Source organism: Pygoscelis adeliae, unplaced genomic scaffold, assembly GCF_000699105.1.
Source record: "Pygoscelis adeliae isolate BGI_AS28 unplaced genomic scaffold, ASM69910v1 Scaffold361, whole genome shotgun sequence".
NCBI lineage: Eukaryota > Metazoa > Chordata > Aves > Sphenisciformes > Spheniscidae > Pygoscelis > Pygoscelis adeliae.
This window is the reverse complement of record NW_008824187.1, coordinates 1930783-1951896: the sequence shown is the minus strand read 5'-3', so window position 1 is coordinate 1951896 and position 21114 is coordinate 1930783. Positions and strand designations below refer to the sequence as shown.

General features: G+C 40.3%; 1 protein-coding gene across 1 annotated transcript in view; it reads right to left on the bottom strand.

The window, feature by feature from the left end:
* Positions 1-21114, bottom strand: part of GRID1 (glutamate receptor, ionotropic, delta 1) — a 328149-nt gene that overhangs the window by 16512 nt on the left and 290523 nt on the right. The window contains 3 exon segments of the mRNA XM_009334645.1: positions 1930-2170; positions 3520-3686; positions 12471-12666. Coding sequence (XP_009332920.1) covers positions 1930-2170; positions 3520-3686; positions 12471-12666 — 604 coding nt within the window.

The following is a 21114-nucleotide window of genomic DNA, read 5'->3' as shown; positions in this document are numbered from 1 at the left end:
AGGAGGGGAAGAGGGATGGGAAGGGGAGAAAAGACGGGATGGGATAGCCAGGGATCTGTAATAATCCTTACATACAGAAAAAGAGAAATGAAGGGGATGGGCAAAAAAAATATTTAAAGTCAGGAAGACAGATCCTTTTTCAGAGATGGAAACTGAGTATTTAAAACTCCTTGCAATAAAAGAGCGAATTACTTCACCTTACCTAGATGAAACTCTGCCTTTGGGGCAGTCTCATCCTACTTGACAAAGATGCGCAAAGGCGAGTCCCTGAGCGTAGGGAGGGGAACGCACTGCGGAGTATGGCAAGACGAGTGCTTGTGCACACGCAGCATGAGGACGCCTCAGACAGCGTCCCTGCCCCTTGCCCTGCCAGGCTTTCACAGTGGGCAGTCAACCGTCTGCTGCTAGGGTTTAGGCTTCAGCAGTGCTTAACATGGGGTGGGGCCTTCAGGGTTACAGCAGGTGTGACTTCTACAAGGCAGCAGGGCAAAATGCTACAGTATTTAACCAAAGAGCAATTAAAAATGCACTTCTGTTCCTATGAAAGATTCTTTATAAGTGAGAGTACCTACTCGTGCTCTCCCTGTGCCTGCTTTTGGAGTGCTGCGTTGTGCGAAGCGGAGACACGCTTCCTTTGACCAGAATTTCCCTTTCGCTATTGTACGTTGTGGAGCCACAGGCAAGTGACTTTGCAGTTTTGTCTTACAAACATGGTACAGATGTTTATCACCGAGCACTTGATGGATGAATTCAAATGGGAGAAGCAGGAACTCAGAAAAATGGAATCTTACTGATAAATATTTCACAACATTACAGACTGCAACATATATCTTCAGATCCCATTTGCCAGAATTGCTTACAGGTGATAGGAACATCAATTAGTGTAGTACTCCTGGCAACCTGAGAAACATAGATTGGAATTGATGGGCTATGTGCTATTTTCCAGCTGTAGTGCAGCTCGCTGCTATTATTTGCTTGTAACAAACATCTGTTCCAAGATGAAAGCACCTACAAATGCCTCAGTGTCTCCAAAATTACAAGAGGTTAGTTTGTTAAATGTTTGATCTATGAAAACAAATACAGGCTGCATGCGAGACGGATCTGAGTATGGACTGTTTATTCTACCATAGCGTTGCTAACTATTACTTGCTGCTGTGCACAAAAACTTCAAGAAATTCTCAGGTATATTTTCCTAGGTAAAATATGTCATATGAAGGTCAGTTTACTCAGAGGCTCGTACTTTTAGAAATAAAACCGATTTCAAAAGAAAGGAAGCATTTAAACGGTGTCATGGCAATATGGCTTATTCAGTTAACAACTAGCTGGTTTATTTTTAATTGCTCGTGTACCTCTTCAATCTCAGCCTAGGTCAGTCAAGGAAGGCTGACGGGAGGAAGGAAAACAGCTACCAGCTGCTGGCAGCTGCACAGCCTGCGCAGGATGGACATGGTTCTCACAGCTGGCAGATGGGGTCTCAGATCAGAGGAGACATTACCACAGGTGGCACAACTGGGTGCCCGTGGCTGGCCTCCCCGTCACTCACAGCAGAGAGGCCGAGAGCGTGTTTCTGAACTACTCTCTCACCCCTAAAGGTGGTCTCTCCAGGTCGGGGTTGAGGCACATGGGTGGGGCAATGTGGGGAAGTTTGCACTGCGGCTGCCCGTGCTGTATCTGCTCTATAAATAAATAGAGGACTTTAGTCTCCAGGGCTGTCAGTTTGGCACCTTCCATGTGCACAAAAGACACGTTTTGGTTTTTTTATTTGTTTAGAAACAACCACCCAAAAAGTTATATGCAAAGCTTACTATGGTGAATCAAAATAAATCAAATTTATTGTATGGGAGCACCTAAAATCCCACAACTTCCACTCGCTCTCTCTCTCTTTTGTGTTTTCTACTTTTAATTGTGATAAGAATAAAAGTTATGGACCTCTTTCGGTGTTTCTTGATGACAACGGTTGCTGTTCCACCACAACTCCAGTGCTGCCACCAAGCATGCAAGAAGAAGGCCTATTGCTAAAATGCAGAAAACGCCTGCAAAACTGTGAAGCTTGAGTGCCTTCCCATCTGTCTGTGCATTGATATGGCTATTCAGGTCACAACGTCCCATCCGTGGCCACCATTTCTGTTTCAGAACATCCAAATCTCCGCTCTCTTGCAACTCTAAGATCCTGCAGAAATTTCAAAAGACAAGTATTATTTTTAATGATACTTTTTCCCAGTTTTTTGGTCTTTTCTGTATGTCTCATAACTCTAAATCTACCATCCCACAATTCAAAACTCCATCCCACAACCACCACCGTGTAGTGTTCTTCATCTGAAACTCCGTTATAGCAGGATTTCTTTCTACTCACAGCAGCAGGTAGACTCCACTGGGTAACTAGAAAAAGAAGAGTGTCAAAAATTCCACTGCGACGCAAGAAGCATTTCCAAGGGAAATCACCACGTTGCAGTTAGTCGTGGCTGGTCTGGCTACATTCAGCTGCAACAGCTGGTCCCACTAGTGAAATGCTCAACCCACTCCACTGCTGCTCTCCCACAATAATTTCAAAATCGTGTGAGACTAAACATGCTACTCTTTGTGCGCCACTTAATACAAATCTGTTTAAGCAGCAACCAACTCATTTACATCAGCAAATGTAGTTTATTCAAAAGGATTTTACTTCAATGCTGTTACTTCGTGACTGAATTACTGTGTTAACAGTTGCTAATTAATCATTGTTTTGCCTCTTGTGAAGTGTCCATTCTCTCCATGAATGATTAATTTTGGATTTGGTTTGATAACTGTTTTAGCTGTTTACTAACAATCTTTTCTCTTGAGGCAGCTTTGTCTCTGGTTATGCAGCTGGAGTTCTACCCCTTTTTGTAAAGAAGGAGCGAGACGAGGAAATCTTGCTTCAGCTCCCTGCCTGGAGCAGAGCACCTGCTCACCTTCTGCTAAGGCCACACACGCCTGCACAACTGCATGTCTTCATTCCCGTGTACATAGTCACGTGAAAAAGACATTCCTAGCTGATAGCTCAGGGAGCGCTAAATGGCATAGTCTTATAGTCTCAAAGTCTTGGCAATCCCACGCAATACTGAGCAATTCTTGTTTTCCTGTACCGTTGAGGCTTCGACCTGTCTCTCCATCCTAAAGGATAAACCAGGACGTTATTACTTTCTTACCGTAGGAAGCAACTCATTGCTTCGTAGCCTGCAAAACGTAGCACGAATCAAAGATCTCTCTCCAGTCTCTCCCCTAGCTCATACAAAGCTCTGAGGGCATCAGTCCTTCTCCTGCCAGAGGCAGGGCTGCCTGGAGGTGTGAGGCCACACACCACCTCCAGTCCCCTCCTCCCTAAGCAGATGCACGTGGAGCAGAAGTAGCAGCTCGGTTGAAGCCTGAACTCATAACCTCTCTGCTGTCATTTATTCACTGTCCTCTATTCAATAATTGCAAAATTAATGTGAACCACAAATGGGATGCCTTGCTGGTTGTAGGGAGGAATCCTGTAAAACGAGCTTTGTTTCAGTTTACCTCTGGGAGAAAAGATCTCTGTAGGGGCTTCCATGCTGGAGTGCTATCCCGTATCCTTTGCTGCTGATGCTGTTTCCAATGACTGTCACAGAGCATTCATCATCCGTCAGCGCAGCATATTCCACCACCGTCACATCCCACAGGAAAGCATAGTTTCCTTTCTTTGCCTGTAAGTACATCATGAACACAACAAAATCTAAACTAAACTACATTTCTAGGTACGACAAAAAACAAGCAAACAAGCCAACCCTGAGCTTGTCATTACTCCGTGGCGGTATTTCACTAGGTCACAGTTTATCTGTAGACCTCCAGCATCTTAATACATTTCTAATGCTCTTCCCTTCCAGCAGGTACCTCATCTACATCAAACGTCGCTAAAATGTCTTCCATTTTTAATAGGAATACATAGGATAACATAGCCAACTGTGAGTGTAGGCAAGGCTTACATAACAGGTGATTAATAATAAAAGAAAGCTCTTGCCTTAGCCAATGCAATTTGATGTATGTTTTGTAGGAGACATGGATTAGCAGGAGCGTGACCAGTTCCGTACATTCGTAACTAGACGGATACAGCATGAACACTAAGTGGTGCTTCCTAGTCATCACAGCTACCAAAATGGTAACTTTACAGCTGTCCTCATATAAACGTGTAAATAAACAAAGCCCCTTCCGAGAGCTATCTTAGTCCTGTAACAACAGGCATGCTCTGAGTTTAAAGAGTTCCCTCTTTTTTTCACAGGTAAGGAAAGTCACCAGCATCTCCTATTATCTCAGTTTTGGGACAAACGCTGTTTTATTTTAGCACACACCCATGCAGATGTCCTTAAATGTCAGCCTTAATTGGGATTGAAACCAATGCCTGCACGCAGTGCATACGATGAATGTAAATCACCTTACTTAACATAAGATGCAAGAAACATGTCTGGATAGGGATTCAGTAAAGAAAAAAGTCATCATTTTGTTTGGTTAAAGTAATCATTGCTTTCCTAATACATTTAAGTAGTATGTTTTTAAGTCTCTAGTGAACATACAGAGCACAACGGAACAGATGGGCTGGAACTTCTAATGCAAATAAATGAGTAGTCACAAATGTAGACTTCCAAGACTTTTTTTTTTTTTTTTTTAAACTTCGGGTGATTTCAGATCTTTCTTCAGGTCAGAACAAAGCAAGGCAGGGAGCTGAAGTCCTGCATATATTTCTTCATGAGAACTGACTCACCGAGCTCCCCTAGCAAATGGCTGCAGCTCTGACATGGAATTAGCTCATCCTTCCACATATTTTCCATTTTTGTGTAAGCTCAGTTTTGAATTCACCTGTAAGCCTATAAGACTCCCTTAGTTATTTTATTGTATTGGATTCCTCAGTTGAGCAATTAAGCTAATTTTACTTCACCATGCTTTGACATAAGCCATAGCTTTCTGAAGTCCCTGACAGTTGTTTAAACATGACAATAAATCAAATGGGTGAATTATCCTCTAGTGGGTAGAACTAGGGAAACAAAGATTAAAAGTATGTTGTCTGGATTTTCTGTAAGCTTCTTGCCACAATCCACCTCTTTCCCCCCCTTCCCTTTCATCTGCATCAAGGCAATCAAAGATCCCCAAATTCATTTGCTTCCAAGTTAAACCAGGGTAAAAATGTTATATCCATCCTCTTTGGTAAGATTTAAATGAGCCTGCACTGACCACTGTGAAAATAAATTTTTGTTAAGGGTATGCCACTACCATTGTGGGTTTGTCCCCACTTTCTCCTTTGCCATCTCCCTGGTCAGTTCAGAGTGACAGTAATTAATGCATATAGCCTCAGACAGCTGTTTCTATACTAGTGCAAAACACCATTAAAATTTAAACTACAGTATGGGCCTTACAGGAGTTATTCAAATAGGAGCCACAGGACTCTACTGTTCAAATCATACATGGATTTCGCTGACACAACTTACTAAACTAGCATGTTCATAAAAATCTCTCTCACTTAAATGTCGCTGTATGAAACCAGACCAGAGCAAGACTTCCACATCTGCATTGTAATACTATCCCTGGCTGTCTACCTAAACTGGAAATGGTGGTGCAAAGGGGGAAAGAACAAACAAATCGCTCGCGACTATACGTGACAGCCAGAAAAGGCTTCATAACCTATCGACACAAGGATGCGTAAAAATTTGAGGATGGCAAGGGAGTGATTCCTCAAGGCATCTCGCCTGTATTCAGCCAGCAACCTACATTCTTGGAAGCCTAAAATTTTCTGAATTGGTCGTGTACCCATACCTAACTGGGTTGTTAGCGGCAAAACTCTGCATCTTGCCCATTGCTCTTCTGGTGACGGGCTTTAACGATTCGCGCTTTACGCTTTCACATCTGCGATGGTGCTGATAGGCCTCCTACCTGGTTAGGGACAACAGGCAACGGGCATCAGTCCCACTGGTGTTCCTGGCAGGGAACGACCACCGAAAGCCCTATTTTTTGCACATCTCAGGCAGGTTGTGTTCTATGGTAAATAGTACGCAGGCTTTTGCTACCTATGATAGAAAGCTGTTAAAAATATGTACTTACGGAACCAAAGACAACAGCATCTGTTACTGTACACAGAATTTATTCAAAATCTATGTAATTAGAGAACAAAAACTTGCCTGATGGATGTACAGAAAGAGGAGTCCCAGAAAAGATTTGGCCTAAATCACTGTGCTAAAACATGTCTTGCATTTTTCTGGTTGTTTTATTGTATGTTTGTTTGTTTGGTTTAAATAGCTGTATCTTTTAGTTGTTTCAGAATTGCTGTGTAAATCATCTTTTCAAATTTACACTTTACAAAAGAAGAACACTGGCAACATGTCATACATTCCTCATCTTTTTCTTGGTAATACTTGAGGAACAGTCTTCCTCAAATACTCGATTTCAATTATAAGGCAATGTCTAGAGAAAATCACATTACTGATTCTACTTTTCAAGCCTCAGTTTTCTGTCTGTTATTTTGTATAGAAGAGCTTTGTACACTGACTTTCAATGTTAGACAGCAGATCTTTTGACAAGGTCTACTTCTCTTGCATTTGCAATGTTGCTATCCTAAGTTATGTCCTACAACTGTAAGTGGTCAATAAACAAAGTCTACCAGGTCTCTGCACATCAATTTTACATTTTTTATGACATAAATCATTCTATCCAGTGCCATCACATCTGTAGGGCATTACTTCTCTAACACCCTGGTCATTTTACCATAAACAGGTACCTGAGTTTTAAACTCCTAGTTGTGCATACTTCTCAACTTCCAGAAATACTGGATATAAGACTGTTTTCGCTCTCCGATTGCCAAAACCAGAACCTCCAAAGATCCCTTTTTCCTAAGGGAAGATTTGTCTCTTCCAAAACTTCTTCCACTTGTGTAATTTTCTCCTCTGAAGAAAAGTTCACTGCATGGAAAGCTTCCTTATAACCAAATGTTTAGTTGCGGTCTAAATTCGGCGTCCTTTACATCCCTGTAATGTCTGTTGTGACAGCTAAGCAGTATCATTTGTTCAATTTAAATAAAAACTGACAAACTTTGAAAAATGTATGTACAAGACACACAACCAGACACATCCATATGTGTGTTTGAGATATGTTTACTTTTTATATATCTTCGCTAGGCAAGCAGTAAAAGCCAAATAAAATCAAATTGACACTTATTTTTCAACCAAAAATCAAACCAAAACTTTTTAAAAGTAGTTTAAACTTCTCACTTTTGTCACATGAAAGAATGCATGCGTGCACATGTGCATACCCCTTCGCTTCCAGGCCAGAGGGGTGCTGGAGGTAGGAAGACTAAGGACTGCAGGGAACAGCTGGCACTGACCCATGGGATGTGTGAGCAGGAAACGTACCAAGGCTCCCTAGTTGGATGTGACACAGAGGTACCTACCCAGGCGACCGAGTCCTGACCGCCGTACAGCAAAGATCCATATCCTCAGGCTCTTGCATTCACGGCTCGGCCATCTAAAGCCTGCATTGTATGTTTGTAGGGCCCAAAATAGAATAAAAATGTTCTAGTGATCATTGTCTCCTGATCTAGACATCATTGCAAAGATAATACGTACAGAGAGATGGTAAAAGGGAATGTGGCAAATACCAGCTGGGAATAGGTGAGATAGCTTGAATAAAGAATGACCGGAATGAAACATAGAATAATAAGCTAAAATTTAGACTTTTAATTTACTTTCATATTTTGCTCTTTTGCTAGGGCCTTATTGCGACTCTCAGCATGCAGGCATATTGCAGAACAAAACAAAAATAGCTCGGTTAAACTTTCAAAAACCTCTTTAACAGAAATCCAGCCAAAGCAGCACTCATTTGTTCCACCCAGGTGGAACTACTAAGGTGGTTTACACCAAAGACACCGGATTTATCTTTGGTTAAAGAGGTTTAAGAAAACATTTAAGAAAAAAAGAACCCCCTAGGCAAAACTTATATTAAAAATATTTCTTCTTCACAATCATAAAAAATTAAAAGGCCAAGGAAGATTGCCTCCTAGATATAAGAAGGACCACAAAGAGAATAGTAATACTTCAGAAAAGCAGTAAGCAACCTCATAATGTCACTCTTCAATGTGGAGGGAGATGGAAGAATATTGTTCAAAGGATCCTGGTTTACTGATGATAAAATGATGGTTTTTCAAAGAAAGCATGGTAAGAAATAATAGTAGCTTGAAGAAAGATGAATTTCAGATTAATCACTAATATGTCTGATTTTTCTGAAACTTACGAAGACAAAAGTACTAAAGACAAAAGTGCAAGAATAATGCACCATTCATCATTAATTCACTGCCAGAATGGAGTGTCACTGTAGCTGATCCCATTATATGGCTGGTACCACAGAAATATCAAAAAGTGACCTTTACTTTGGCATTAGTGGAATCGTTCAAAAACATGCTTGGATAACATTTCTTGTCTATAAAGAAGTGCTCTAAGAGAAGCAACACAGTTCTAATAAAAAGAAAACATGCCATTTAATCCTGTTCAAATGATTTAAAAATTAATATAATTAAGGAGCCACTGAAGGATGTAATATATTCAGGCTTTAAGGAATCATTTGCTTTCACTCCAAAGGCTGATGCGTCAAGAAATGGAGAAATTTATGAGGACTCATGAAAACATATGGATGAGCAATCACAATTCACAATATAAAATTCATTGTGGACAATAAATTATTGGAAAAATAGTTTTAAAAAATCCTATTCATTGAACTTTTAAATTACTTTTACTCTCAAAATAAAAATGAACAGAGGTGACTGGTCAACAAGAAATGCTCTGATTTAATGTTTAGTGTTCATTAAGGGGAGGAAACTTTTTGAAGGAAGCAAAAAAGGTAAGGAATAAACTCTTACTGTGCCATTGCCTAAATCAATGGTATATTCACATTTTGTACTGTACTCGGTTTTGTGATTACTTTTGATCATCAAAAGTAGTATAGAGGAAGAAAAGAAAGGATTCAGAGTAATTTTGACACCAAACTGACTGGGCAGGGGAACAGTCTCCACCAAAGCAAGACTTTTGAAAAATACAATAACAGTTTAATTCTATGTGTGTATATATATAAAAAAATATATATATTTTTATATGTATATTAAAATATATATATATGGGAATACATAGAGATGATGTTACTTCATTCGTTCAAAGCAAAAATGGCTGCCCACAATGAAAAAAGCCACAGGTTATTACGTATGTTACGGTAACTAATAATTACCCTGAAGAACTGATTGCCACGGGGTATTATGCAAACAGTTTACCGAGATTTACAGATGGCTTGGAAACGTCTGAGATTCCAGTGCCAATGTCCACCTGGGATAAGACGGCGGGAGCTACCCACTGCATGCTTCTTGGGGATCCTTGACCCAGAAAGAAACTTTCCCGACAGCAGTGTTGGTCAGTCCTCGTCTGTTACAGTACTGGAAAACTCACGTGGCGACAGAGCATTTTGTATGGACTGGTGATTTAGAATCATAGAATCATAGAATCATAGAATCATTAAGGTTGGAAGAGACCTCCAAGATCATCGAGTCCAACCATCAACCCAACACCACCATGCCCACTAAACCATGTCCCTAAGCGCCTCATCTACCCGTCTTTTAAATACTTCCAGGGATGGTGACTCAACCACTTCCCTGGGCAGCCTGTTCCAATGTTTAACTACTCTTTCAGTAAAGAAATTTTTCCTTACATCCAATCTAAACCTCCCCTGGCGCAACTTGAGGCCATTTCCTCTCGTCCTTTCGCCAGTTACTTGCCTGGTAACCTCCTCTTACGCCGTGTGGAGACATTTATGAATAGGGGGACGTTTTCCATCTGCAATGACCACTTTCAGTTGCCTTGGGAGTACAACAAAAGCAACTTGCCCCCGAGGCAACATCCTTCTGCCGCTGAGGTGACACTGCAGTGCATTAATGCCCTTTTCATGTGCCTTGACAGTGGGAGATGGTCACGGTGGCTACGGGGACCGTGCTGTGTCTGAAGAGAGACCTCTGCCATGGCAACCAAACGCCACAAAAGCTTTCAGGACTGTCTTCCGCTATTGTCCTTCGGGTTTTAGCCAGTCAAAGGGAGTAGGAAAATCTCTGGAAAATGGAGTACCGAGACAGACGTCTGAAATACCTGCCTGTACCACAAATAAGCAGCACTCTCCTGTTTTGCATTGAACCGGCATTGCTCTGTAACTGCAGCTGAACTGAGGTGATCTCTGAAGAAAATGGAAAGGGGAAGGAGGGGAGAAAGCGTAGTAGTGATTTTTTTTTTGCATTGTGTCGGGCAAATCCTCATTCAGAAAAATGTGTTGGGGACCTTTTTATGCTCAAGAGATTTAGATTTCCCATTTCCTATAAAAACACACTTTTAAGGCACATTTACATCTCTTTCATGCAGCAGTACATGTTTCCGGATGGAAAGTCCCATTTCCTTTGCTGACATCAATTCCTTTAGAAAAACAGAATTTCTAGCCATAATACTTGACATGGAGAACTCGTCTGTTTATTCAAAGAGCTCAATGAGCTAGGAAGAGCGACATTTAAACTATAAACACAACAGTTTAGTTGACAATGTTATTAAATATTAAGCCCAATTTATGTAGGTGTCTAATTAAATAGCGGCCATGGTCAGCTTTGGGGACTGAAGTAAATTTGGTTATTGTTGACGTTAATTGAATGAGCTAATCAGGTTATATAAAAATCACCCTACAATATTGAAATCAAACTTTACATGAAAAGTTATTATCACATAGATAGCACGGAGCTGCCAGCTCCATACAGACAATGTAATTGGTATTCTAAACAGCCTGCCAGTCTACAGTTACATTTCTGGCTTAGGCAAATCTAGCTATCGTAAATGGCAGCATGCAGTAGGCTTACAGAATAAGAGTTTTTACAATCTCACGGCTAAAGAGCATCTGCTGACATAAGAATGGTAAAAAAAGGAAAAAAAAGTAAAATACTGTGCATTTTTCTAAGGTAAATCTTTTATTATTGGTTTTAATGCTGGGGTACATAGGAAAGTACTTACTTAACGTCTCTATTTCTACCTCCTTTAAATGCTAACAAAGTCTCTCAAAATAGAGGCCTCATTTTCATAAAGTGCTGAGCAGATTTAAAAAAAAATCAACACGCCGCAGACTTTGCTATTGCCAGAGCTCTACCTTGTACCAAGGAAGAAAGGCTCCTCGAGCCGAGTGCAGAGGGCTTTAGGAAAGCTCGGCTGGAAGACGGGAGAAAAGGCGGGGTGAACCAAAACTATTGGCTAAATACTCCTCTGCTGGGAAGAGGCAAGAGTGTTTGTACAAGGATTCTGGCCAAAAGTCACACAAACAGTTGGGAATCTTACGTTAAAGGTCTATGATTTGGGAAATGGGATGGCCTGTGTTTCTGTGTTCAGCCCAGTTATGGCACTGTAAAAACCAGTACATTTTGGATGCTTTCCCTCTGACTGTTCAGAAAAGGTTTCAAAGATTCAAATTAAAAAAGAAACCCAAGCCCCAACCATTTTTTTATTTCCCGCTTACAAAAGCGTAAAGAACTAGTAATACATTTATTCAGAATCAGTGTTTCGCTGACAACAGAATACCTTTGATCGAACAATCACTACGTTAATAACAGCTGTTCACTTGTTTTGTGAAAAAAATCAATTGACAAATAAAGGGGACACTTTTCACTAAAGGACATGAAAATTTCACCATGTCTGCATCCCTTCTGCCATAACGTACTCCTGGACACATGGTTTGATGTTATTTACTGTCTGTTTTTGGGAAGCAGAGAAGAAGAGAGGCAGACTAAGAGTGAGAAGGTGTGGATTTGTTTATTTGCATGATGTGAACCAGGGCTGGGCACAAGGATGTAGGATCCCAAGCCATTATATATCAGCCCTTGAGTCCCACATCAATGCTCAGTTTCATGTAGTCATATCTGAGAGAAATAAAAGTTAGGTGAAAGCATGGTGACATACGAAGAAGTATATGCATTTTCTTTACATTTGGAATAAACAAAATCTTGCATTAAATTTCTGTTCTAAGAGAAATGAGTATAGGTTCACTGAATCCCTTGATCCTTACTCATGTTTCCAATAAGTTCAATCCACCAACTCAGAAAAAACCCCACTCAAATGAGCAAAAGACAAGAGTCAGTACCTGGATAATATAATGAAGGACATTCGAAATGGTATTATCGGAGCTCCCAAGAAACTTAGAAACCGTATGGCCAGATCCAAAGAAGGACTTACATACTGACAACTTAGGCAGAGCTAAGGTACTTAAATTCAAAACCATGACCCCAAAATATGATTCTTATCTGCCATCGAGTTACTAAAAGGAACTTTAGAAAGGGATTTTTTTTTTTTAATGATCATGTAATTGCTTTCCTGTGACTTAACATTATTAACTCCATGCAAATAACATTGATACAACACAAAAATTAAATTAAAACCCCTGTGATCCAGTCTTACCTTCCTGATGCCTTCAGAAGGGTTCGATACACAATTATCTGCCCCATTATTCTTACTGATAGTCCTCCACAGTTCAGCAAATGTGTTATCCTGCTCCAAAGGGTTTGTCCCTTTTGCTTTAAAGTATTCATACACTGCTGAATCCCTGACTGTACCATAAGATATATCCATTTGTTTGGACAGATCCTGAAATGTTCTGAAATTCAAGCGATATTAAGATATTAGTATTATGTAGTGCATTACCAAGATTTCATTCATTAAATGGTTTCTTTCTATGTCTATCATTAGTCAGAAACACTTACTCTCACCGAGTAACATTTGCGTATCTCTTTCCTCATCATAAAAGAAAACCAATGAGTAATTTAATTGTATTTAGATCATATGAATTTAACTATACCAGAGCTCTTTTTCACCCCAGTAAAGTTTTTTTTTGACAGATAACATTCGTGTTAAATATTACAATGCCAAGTTTGCACAAGAATGTAGCGCAATAGAGACTTACTAGAGCACAGGAAAAACTCAGATTGTAAATATAAACTTCCAGCCCCATCAGCATCACCAGAAATACCCTGCAGAATTCAGTGGAATTAGTTTGCAGTTTCACCAATAGTCCATCTGACTCCAAATCAATACAACTGTTTTAAAACAAACAAATAAAAGTCTTGCTTCCAATTTCCACGAAGTCTTTCTCTCTCTTTTCGCAGTCTCTGGTAAAACAGGCATTTTTCATTCACACACAGGCCTAACTTTCATTTACTCATCATACCACTCTGGAAGTGTAAATGGGCCTCAAAGTGAGTGGCTGGGAGTGCACCATTTATTTTCAAATTGTACAGAATGTCATTCACTCCTGTTTTACAGCCTTTTGTGCAGAGAAAGGTGTAAATCACTGCCTGCATCAATGAAAACCAGGCCAAGCTGCAAAACATTTAAGGTGGCATCACTGCCATCAGAAGCACCCTAGCTGTTCTCCACCTGCAGACGCCCGTGCCCATTCCTGTGCCCCCTTCCCTTGTCCTCAAGCCTTGCTTCCCTGCAGTGCCACCGCTTTTTTCATCTGAGCGTACACACACACCAACGCACATTCAACCATTCACCACCACACCAGACTGGGTCTCACAAACAATGGTTTGTTTTATGTTTTATAAATGTATAACTTCACATAGTAACAACAACATGCTTCTGATATGACCAACTGACTAACGCTGTTTGAGATCAGTCAAACTAAAGCAACCCTCCCCGCCTCACCCACCCCATTTCCTTTTCCCAAAAACAATCTTTCAGGAAAAAAAAAATCATCCTCAAAACATCTGACAGGCCCGCTCATGCCGCCTCCCACCTGCCTCCAGCTCCTGGAGCCACAAAAGCAAAACATTTTGCCTTGCAGCTCTTGCCGAAGATTTCTTCACAAGGCTCCTGAGGAGCCTTCCCTTGGCCCGCGAGCTGAAGCTGTTTTCCACAGCCGAAGACTTGTCATAGACAATATTTTTCTGCCACCCTCTTCCCTGTTTCACTGGGGGGATGCCACTGCTTACGCCTCACACCTGTAATATTCCCTGCCACGTTATTTAAAGCAAAGCAATCTGGACACATACAGAACGCTACATAAAAATATGTAGAACACTCTTCCATCTTCTCCATCGCGTCGCCTCCAGGCCTCCCAGCTTTGGCTCCAAAAGGGCCCCTTCGCCTGGACGCGCCGTGTGGGAGCCTGCCGGCTCCGTCCCCAGAGCTGCAGCTCAGCAGGGATGCCTCTCCCACCCCTGCCAAAACTCTTCAAAATCATAAGCTGCTTCGAACAGTTTAAGTGGTTTAAGTTCTTAAATTGTGTTAAGGACTTTTTATCATTTTAAGCTGTTAAGCAGCTTTAAGTAAGACTGTGTGAACGGTTCTTCTCTATATACATTGCATACGTGTGTATTTGGGCTAACTCTGGGAGTTACATCAAAACCCAAACTTCCTGTTATTTCTTTTGCTCTGTATATGGCACTTTGGTAAAGTACAAAAATGAACACCCTGGAGGTTGCTGGAAATTCAAAATTCTAATGAAAAATGACAAAATTCCTGTCAGTTTTCTTTCTCTCTTTGTTTAACAATCCTGAAAGTTATATTCTGGTCTCCTAAATGTTTTCTGTACGTTTCATTGAACAGGACCATTTTTCCTCCAGCCCTGATCTAAATGATTACATGCTACATTTAGTTCCTTCTTTGTTTTTTAAAATAAGTTTCTTCATATCCCATGGAATTGCTTACATCCTGGGGATGGATGATCTGGCTGCTGAAGGACACATCTCTGTCTATTCTATGTACAAATGACTAAGAAAGGTACTCAATACACACAGGAGGGTTTCTGTGGCAACTTTCTTCACACCAGGTTTGGCATATGGATTCCAGCATGCATAGGGGTGCACGTTTGGTAGAAGCACAGTAGCAGAAACATGGTTAGCTAATGTTCTTTAACACAGCTTTCAGCTGATAACAACTTTACAAATGCCTACTGCTCATGCTGCCATTCTGTTTGAAAGTCTGAACACAAGAGTTTGGATATTAAAAAAAACCCAAACACCTGCAGTTTTAATAATGTCAGTATTTTCTGGATCGCTCCTACTGCCTCTACTGCCGTGGAAGCTTTTTGTCAGAACCATGCCTTTTGTTTTAGCTAAATTGTACTTTATTGACAATCAGCACTTTTGTTTTAGCTAAATTACATTTTATTGACAATCAGTACTGTACAAAAGCACAGCACATCTTGCTTTTTGAGCAGCACGGTTTCTTCAGTTCTCTAAACATCACAGTGCACAGTGAGAAGATTCAAGGTTCGAGTCAAGTGCTTTGCTGGCCCAACAAGCAGATCATCAGCACTGGTGGCAGGGAGGGAAGCGCGGCCTTTGCCTGGGTGTGGTGAGTAAGGCAACCACTGCCCCTTTAGCTGAGAGAGTTTCCTTACGAGAGATGGTGTGGAGTATTGCGTGTCCTAAGGATTGCATGTGCCTTTCTTGCAGTGCCCTGCGTGATGTATTATAAGAACAGCCACTGCCACAGGAAATTCTCCATGCTGCACCACCGCTGGAAATACCCTGTGAGAAGGACAGATGGTCGCCAAAGGCCACGGTGAGGGTCACAGTAGGTAACCAAGCTTGCGAGAGGCTCCTGTAGCATAAATTGAGAAGGATGGTGACTGTTTGAGTGAGAAAATAAACTTATGCCTTTACCAAATGCACCACTTAGCCAAAAACCTATCTCAGAAATTATCCTGACAGAGAATGGTCTAGACCACAGTTCTTAGTCGGTATAAAAAATGTCTCTGTACTGCATTTCTGCACTGAAATGCAGAAATTTAGTGGTTAAAGATTGGAACAGGCTGCCCAGGGAAGTGGTTGAGTCACCATCCCTGGAAGTATTTAAAAGACGGGTAGATGAGGCGCTTAGGGACATGGTTTAGTGGGCATGGGGGTGTTGGGTTGACGGTTGGACTCGATGATCTTGGAGGTCTCTTCCAACCTTAATGATTCTATGATTCTATGAAAATGGAGGCAATGCTCAGCATCTCCATGGCCAGCGAGGTGATCAGAAGATCTGGGCGTGGCAGGTACGGTCACGTACATGAAGGACACTGAATGGAGATTAGTATCTCCTGGCTTTTACAGGATGAATTAAGATAATCACAAGTGCAAGTTTTAACCATTGTTATTTTAAATCCCTCAGATCTGCCGTTGCTAGACAAAATCATTCCCTGCCACATTTCAGATACTGGTTGCATCTTACAGTTGTGTCATGCTCTAAAGGCAGCTGCTCTCATGGTTCTTAGACTTTATTTTTGCAACCAGCCATTAGCTGGACCCACCTTGTTTAGCCACTCAAATTCTTGGCTCCCTTTCCTATGGCAAAGATTTCATGCATTTAATATATAAAATTATTTGCAACAAAAATGTGTAGCATAACAAGACGCCTCATTAACCTTACCACCTCAATTATTGGATCTCACAACCCATTAAGGACTCTCTCTAAGTGTGTTTAAAGATAAAGCTAGTAAAGCAGAAAAAGCCAATGTTCCTTGCTTACAGTCATGGGAGCCAAACTTCAATTTGTAAATAAATACATCCACTCTGTGACTGCTATAATAGGCAAGTACGTGTAAACCAATTGATTTATGTAAATGTATCTGTGGTCAATCTAAACAAAAATGGTGTCTTTTAAAACTGTATTACCAGCTAAAATATTTAACGCGTGTAGTTATGCCTGCTAGATAAATGCAACAATTGATACACAATTTCCAGTGGAGTTGCAGTTACTTCATGTGGAGTCAACTGAAAACTGGACTTTCTGCTTGTTTTATTTTTTAGAAACTTATTGACATAAACCATATGCCGCAGAATAAACATTCAGGCAATAGCTGTACTAACATTTGTAATTAGACCTCTAGAAATAACTGCCAGAAAACAATACTGGTAAAGTTTCACTTTTTGGAGATGTTTTCTTACTAGTAAAAGATTCATGTAGCTGTAGATATCTAAACTAAAAATGTGCTGCCAGTATAGGTTTATTTTACTCTGGAACTGCTATAAACCCAAGACTTCCTGGATGAATAATACGAACAAATCTTGTCTAAGTGACAGACTAAACCTGTCACTAGGTGCTTTGAAGTAACTGCTGATCAATTAACTCAGCTGGAGTCGTCAGGATCATCATTAGTGATAAAAGTATTAAAAAAAAAAAAAAACAACAACAGGCTCCTATCATTTCTAAATTTAAAAAAATGGTACCTTCTTTCTTTTCATAGCAACTTTTTTTTTTTTAATTTAAAGAAGGTCTTTAAACAAAGGAACAAGGAAAAAAGGCAAAAAATACTTGCTTATTGAGTTTTTCCTCATCCTTACCATTCATTTTTTTAAAAGTTTGTAGCAAGCTGCACATCTGGACTCCCGTGCGTAAAGTCTGTGACTGTAAAGAAGCCAATCAGCTGGTGCCACACTGTCACGCAGTACTGGTCTTTTACACCACGGTAATAACCATAGCATTGTATCTTGACTTCAGCCTTAGAGAAACCATAATGGGAAAATCCTGACAGCTCCTTGATTTAGAGGTAGTTTCTCGTTAGCATTCACAACTGCCCGTGTTCTGACACTGTAAAACTGGCGATTTTTCCGGTCTGCTATTACTTATGGGAAAATAATATTTCAACAATTTCTGAATCCACAGTATTATTTAAAAATTATGCAAGATTTTTCATGCTTAGTTCCTGTTCATTTGTCTGCACATATACCGTTAGGAATAATAAAGCTTAAGGTTAGACATAGAAGTAGTGGTGAGCTCCCTACCCTCATTCTTCCGCGTTGTGAGTACACTTCAGAGTAACCTCCCCCTTCACAGCACTACGTAATCTTTCTCAAACATCACAATATAAATAATTCCTCTCAACTAAAAACAAAATTAATCCCTAAGTCGTATACAGATGGTAAAATAAATTTACTGCTTTTTCCATATTTGGCAGAGAAAGCTATGTTCTTCTTTTACCTAAGGAAGCCGGTACGCTGAGATTTTTGCTCAATGCAGCATAACGTTTTAGGTGATGGCTGCCATCAAGATAAAGCATCCCAGAGATGAGACTTGTTAAGCTGCTCTACCTAAATGAAGCCTTAGAAATGCATACATAAAACATATGGCGCAAGTCCTAAATTTCTATTTTTAAATACCTTGAGGCTACTTTATTTTCTTTAAACTTTTTTTTTTCAAAAGCTAGGAATTCATGACGTCTACAGAATTAAATATAAGTGCAGTTCCTAACTATAACTGTTTTCTCAACAGGATATATGGGAGGGAAATTCGTGCTTTACGCATTGGAAAAAAGTAATCCCACTGAACTTCTAAGTAAAAACAAAAGTAGCTGAATTGATTTGACAACGTTATACCACCAGTATAAGCCCAAGAAATACGTGAGCTGAAACCTAGAATATAAAATCCTATGTGAAAAGAGATTTACTTGATGAAGTTATCACCAGTGGAAAGGAATGAGTTGAAAGAGAATTCTGCCTACTGTGAGCTGCAGAAAAGCGTTCACATTTTGAGACATAAAATTGCTCATGACTACACCCTCCATGGATATATTTGCCAAGACAATGAGAACAAATGAGAAAAAGGTGTTTATTGTTGGTGACCACATCAGCCCACCCACTGAGAGGCAGACTTGGAAGCCGGGCAAGCTTTGCAGGATCAGCTTCTCATTTGTACATGTCTCCAGTGAGGGAAGTCTGCAAAGCTGAATCAAGGTTGTGGGTGGTGGTACGGATAATTTCTACGTGAGCAGAAGATCCTTCTGTTCAGAACCCGAGTCCTGACCTGAGTCCTGTGTGTTCTTTATATCCATTTCTGAAGCAGCAAGGCAAAGGTTTTAAGCCTTAGTCCATTATTCACAGATGAACCATCTTTGGACTTTGGATCTCCAGTTTGAAGTAAGATTTATGAGTGAGTATATCATGTCTTAAGACATCTGAAAATGAGTTCAAACTTCCACATAAAGATATTCTCTAGAGCTAGTCTACCCAAGTTGAATAGTTTAAACGGTTGAAGACTAGGAAAAAAAATTAAAATCATCTGTTATGGATATAAATTGCCACTAGGTGATGATAGTCTCATTGACTCAGAGACTTATGTGAAAAGGTTCACTGTCTTACTGAATCCAAGTTACAAAAGCACAAGCCCACTTAAAAATGGAAGAAAGAACAGCAGTTAGTCCCCCTAAACATTAGTGTGGCCAATATTTATAAAGCCTTCAACTATACTGGGAAGAGCGATATATTAGCTGAATAATGAGATAACATTAGAATTGACCTATCTTTAGCACTTGCGAGCCTAAAAAGTAAATACCCATTAAAAAAAAAAGAAGTATTGTGACATACTTCTATAAATTTCCAACATTTGTTCCAGGTCCATATAGGAATGTTACGAACGTGTTAAACTGGATGTAAGATACATAAACTAAGAGACAGGACACTTCAAAGATTATTTTTAGTGAGGCCAATAGAATTGTTCAAAGTATTGTTAGAATGGCAGTAGCCACAGAGAATATTAAAATGAAAGCAAGTTTATCTCCACATCTAATAACCTTAGACTTCAGAAGAATTAGGTCCGTCATTTTAATTTGTGCATCTCTTTGACTTTCTTTGAAATTATGGATAATCAAGCTGAGCTTGATTGCCAACTGAAGATTGCCAACTTCTCTATAGTGACATGATCAAATTCTGCATTGTTCCATTTCGCTGCAAACCAAGTCACTTTAAATACTCTTCTTTCTGCCTCAGTGCAGTGATGTGCAGAGCAACGGGTTTCTTCAGCAAATACACTAAGGAAAATCTTTACTTTACCGATCGAGGTAGTCCGGTAGAAATCGGCAGCAGCACTTGCGTGCTTAGTATACGCTTTGTGGGATCAAGTCCTTCACCAGCAAATATATCATTCTAAAGTTCATATAAAACTCATTTCATCAGCTGTCCATGAAAAATACCATCCACTTTAAACAAAAGCTGTAACAGAAAAAGCCTCATGGGAGTTTCTACAAGGGAAGCCATAAGCGCTGACAGATTGAACTACACTGAATCAATGGAGTTGCAGCCCTTCACACCAGGACTGAACATTTCCAAATCACAGAAAGAGACGAGCAGTGCAGGCAGTTACAACTATGTACGCGCTTGTCATCATCAGTGCAACAGGAACAGCTGTTTTCAAATGATTTCAAAGAAGCAGGGACTTTTCCTCCAGTGGAAAAACCAATCAATTGGCATGTGTCACAGAACACGTTGCCATGTCAACTACATACTTTTACTATAGTTAAAACAAACAGTGATTGAACTCCTCAGCAGGTAATGGCACTGCAGCCGTTGCTTATCATAGCAGCTGCTTTCATGACGATAATGGTCATTGCTGCCAGTGTGGTGGCATCTATGAGCCCCTGTCTGGACTGGCACTCGCTGCTCTATCTTAGGTGCAACCAAAAGCAAAATACAGCATTCAGTTATGGATTTACCGGGGGAAGGAAGCTAAAGCCAGCTTTACTTCTGCCACAGGAGGAGGTGGTTTGCTACTTGCAACCTGTGCCACGTGTGATGGCAACAGTTCTGTCACCCTTCCAGCGTAGGATCAGGACCCTCTCCCTCCTGCTGCCCCACAGAAATTTCTTTAGGGTACCTAGCATACCTAACAGGTAGACCAGTACTGCTGAGATCAGTGAAACTATTCATGCACACAAAAGCACATGCTCAAGGGTTTCCAGGATGGGAGACAAAAGTGTAAACAGTAAGAAAAAGGCAAAGCAAAATAGCCAAATAATATGTACACAAAGTACTAGAAGCACAGAACTTGTACAGCCTCTGCAATGATTTTATGTCTTTAAAACAACTTCCACCAGCCTTGGTTCCTACATGCAAAGGGAGAGACAAGAAAACTAAACTAAACTAAACTGTCTTCTAAATTCCTGATACAGCAAAGCTTTCACTGCAGATTGAGTGTTTTTACTGGGATTCTGTTCCTGCAGAGCTACTGCATGAGTTAAGTTTTGTAAGAAGGGAACAAACCATATGTATACCCACTGAAATGCAAAGACAAAGTACTGGCAAAACATTTGTAGGCTTTGTGTACTTTTTAAGAGTCT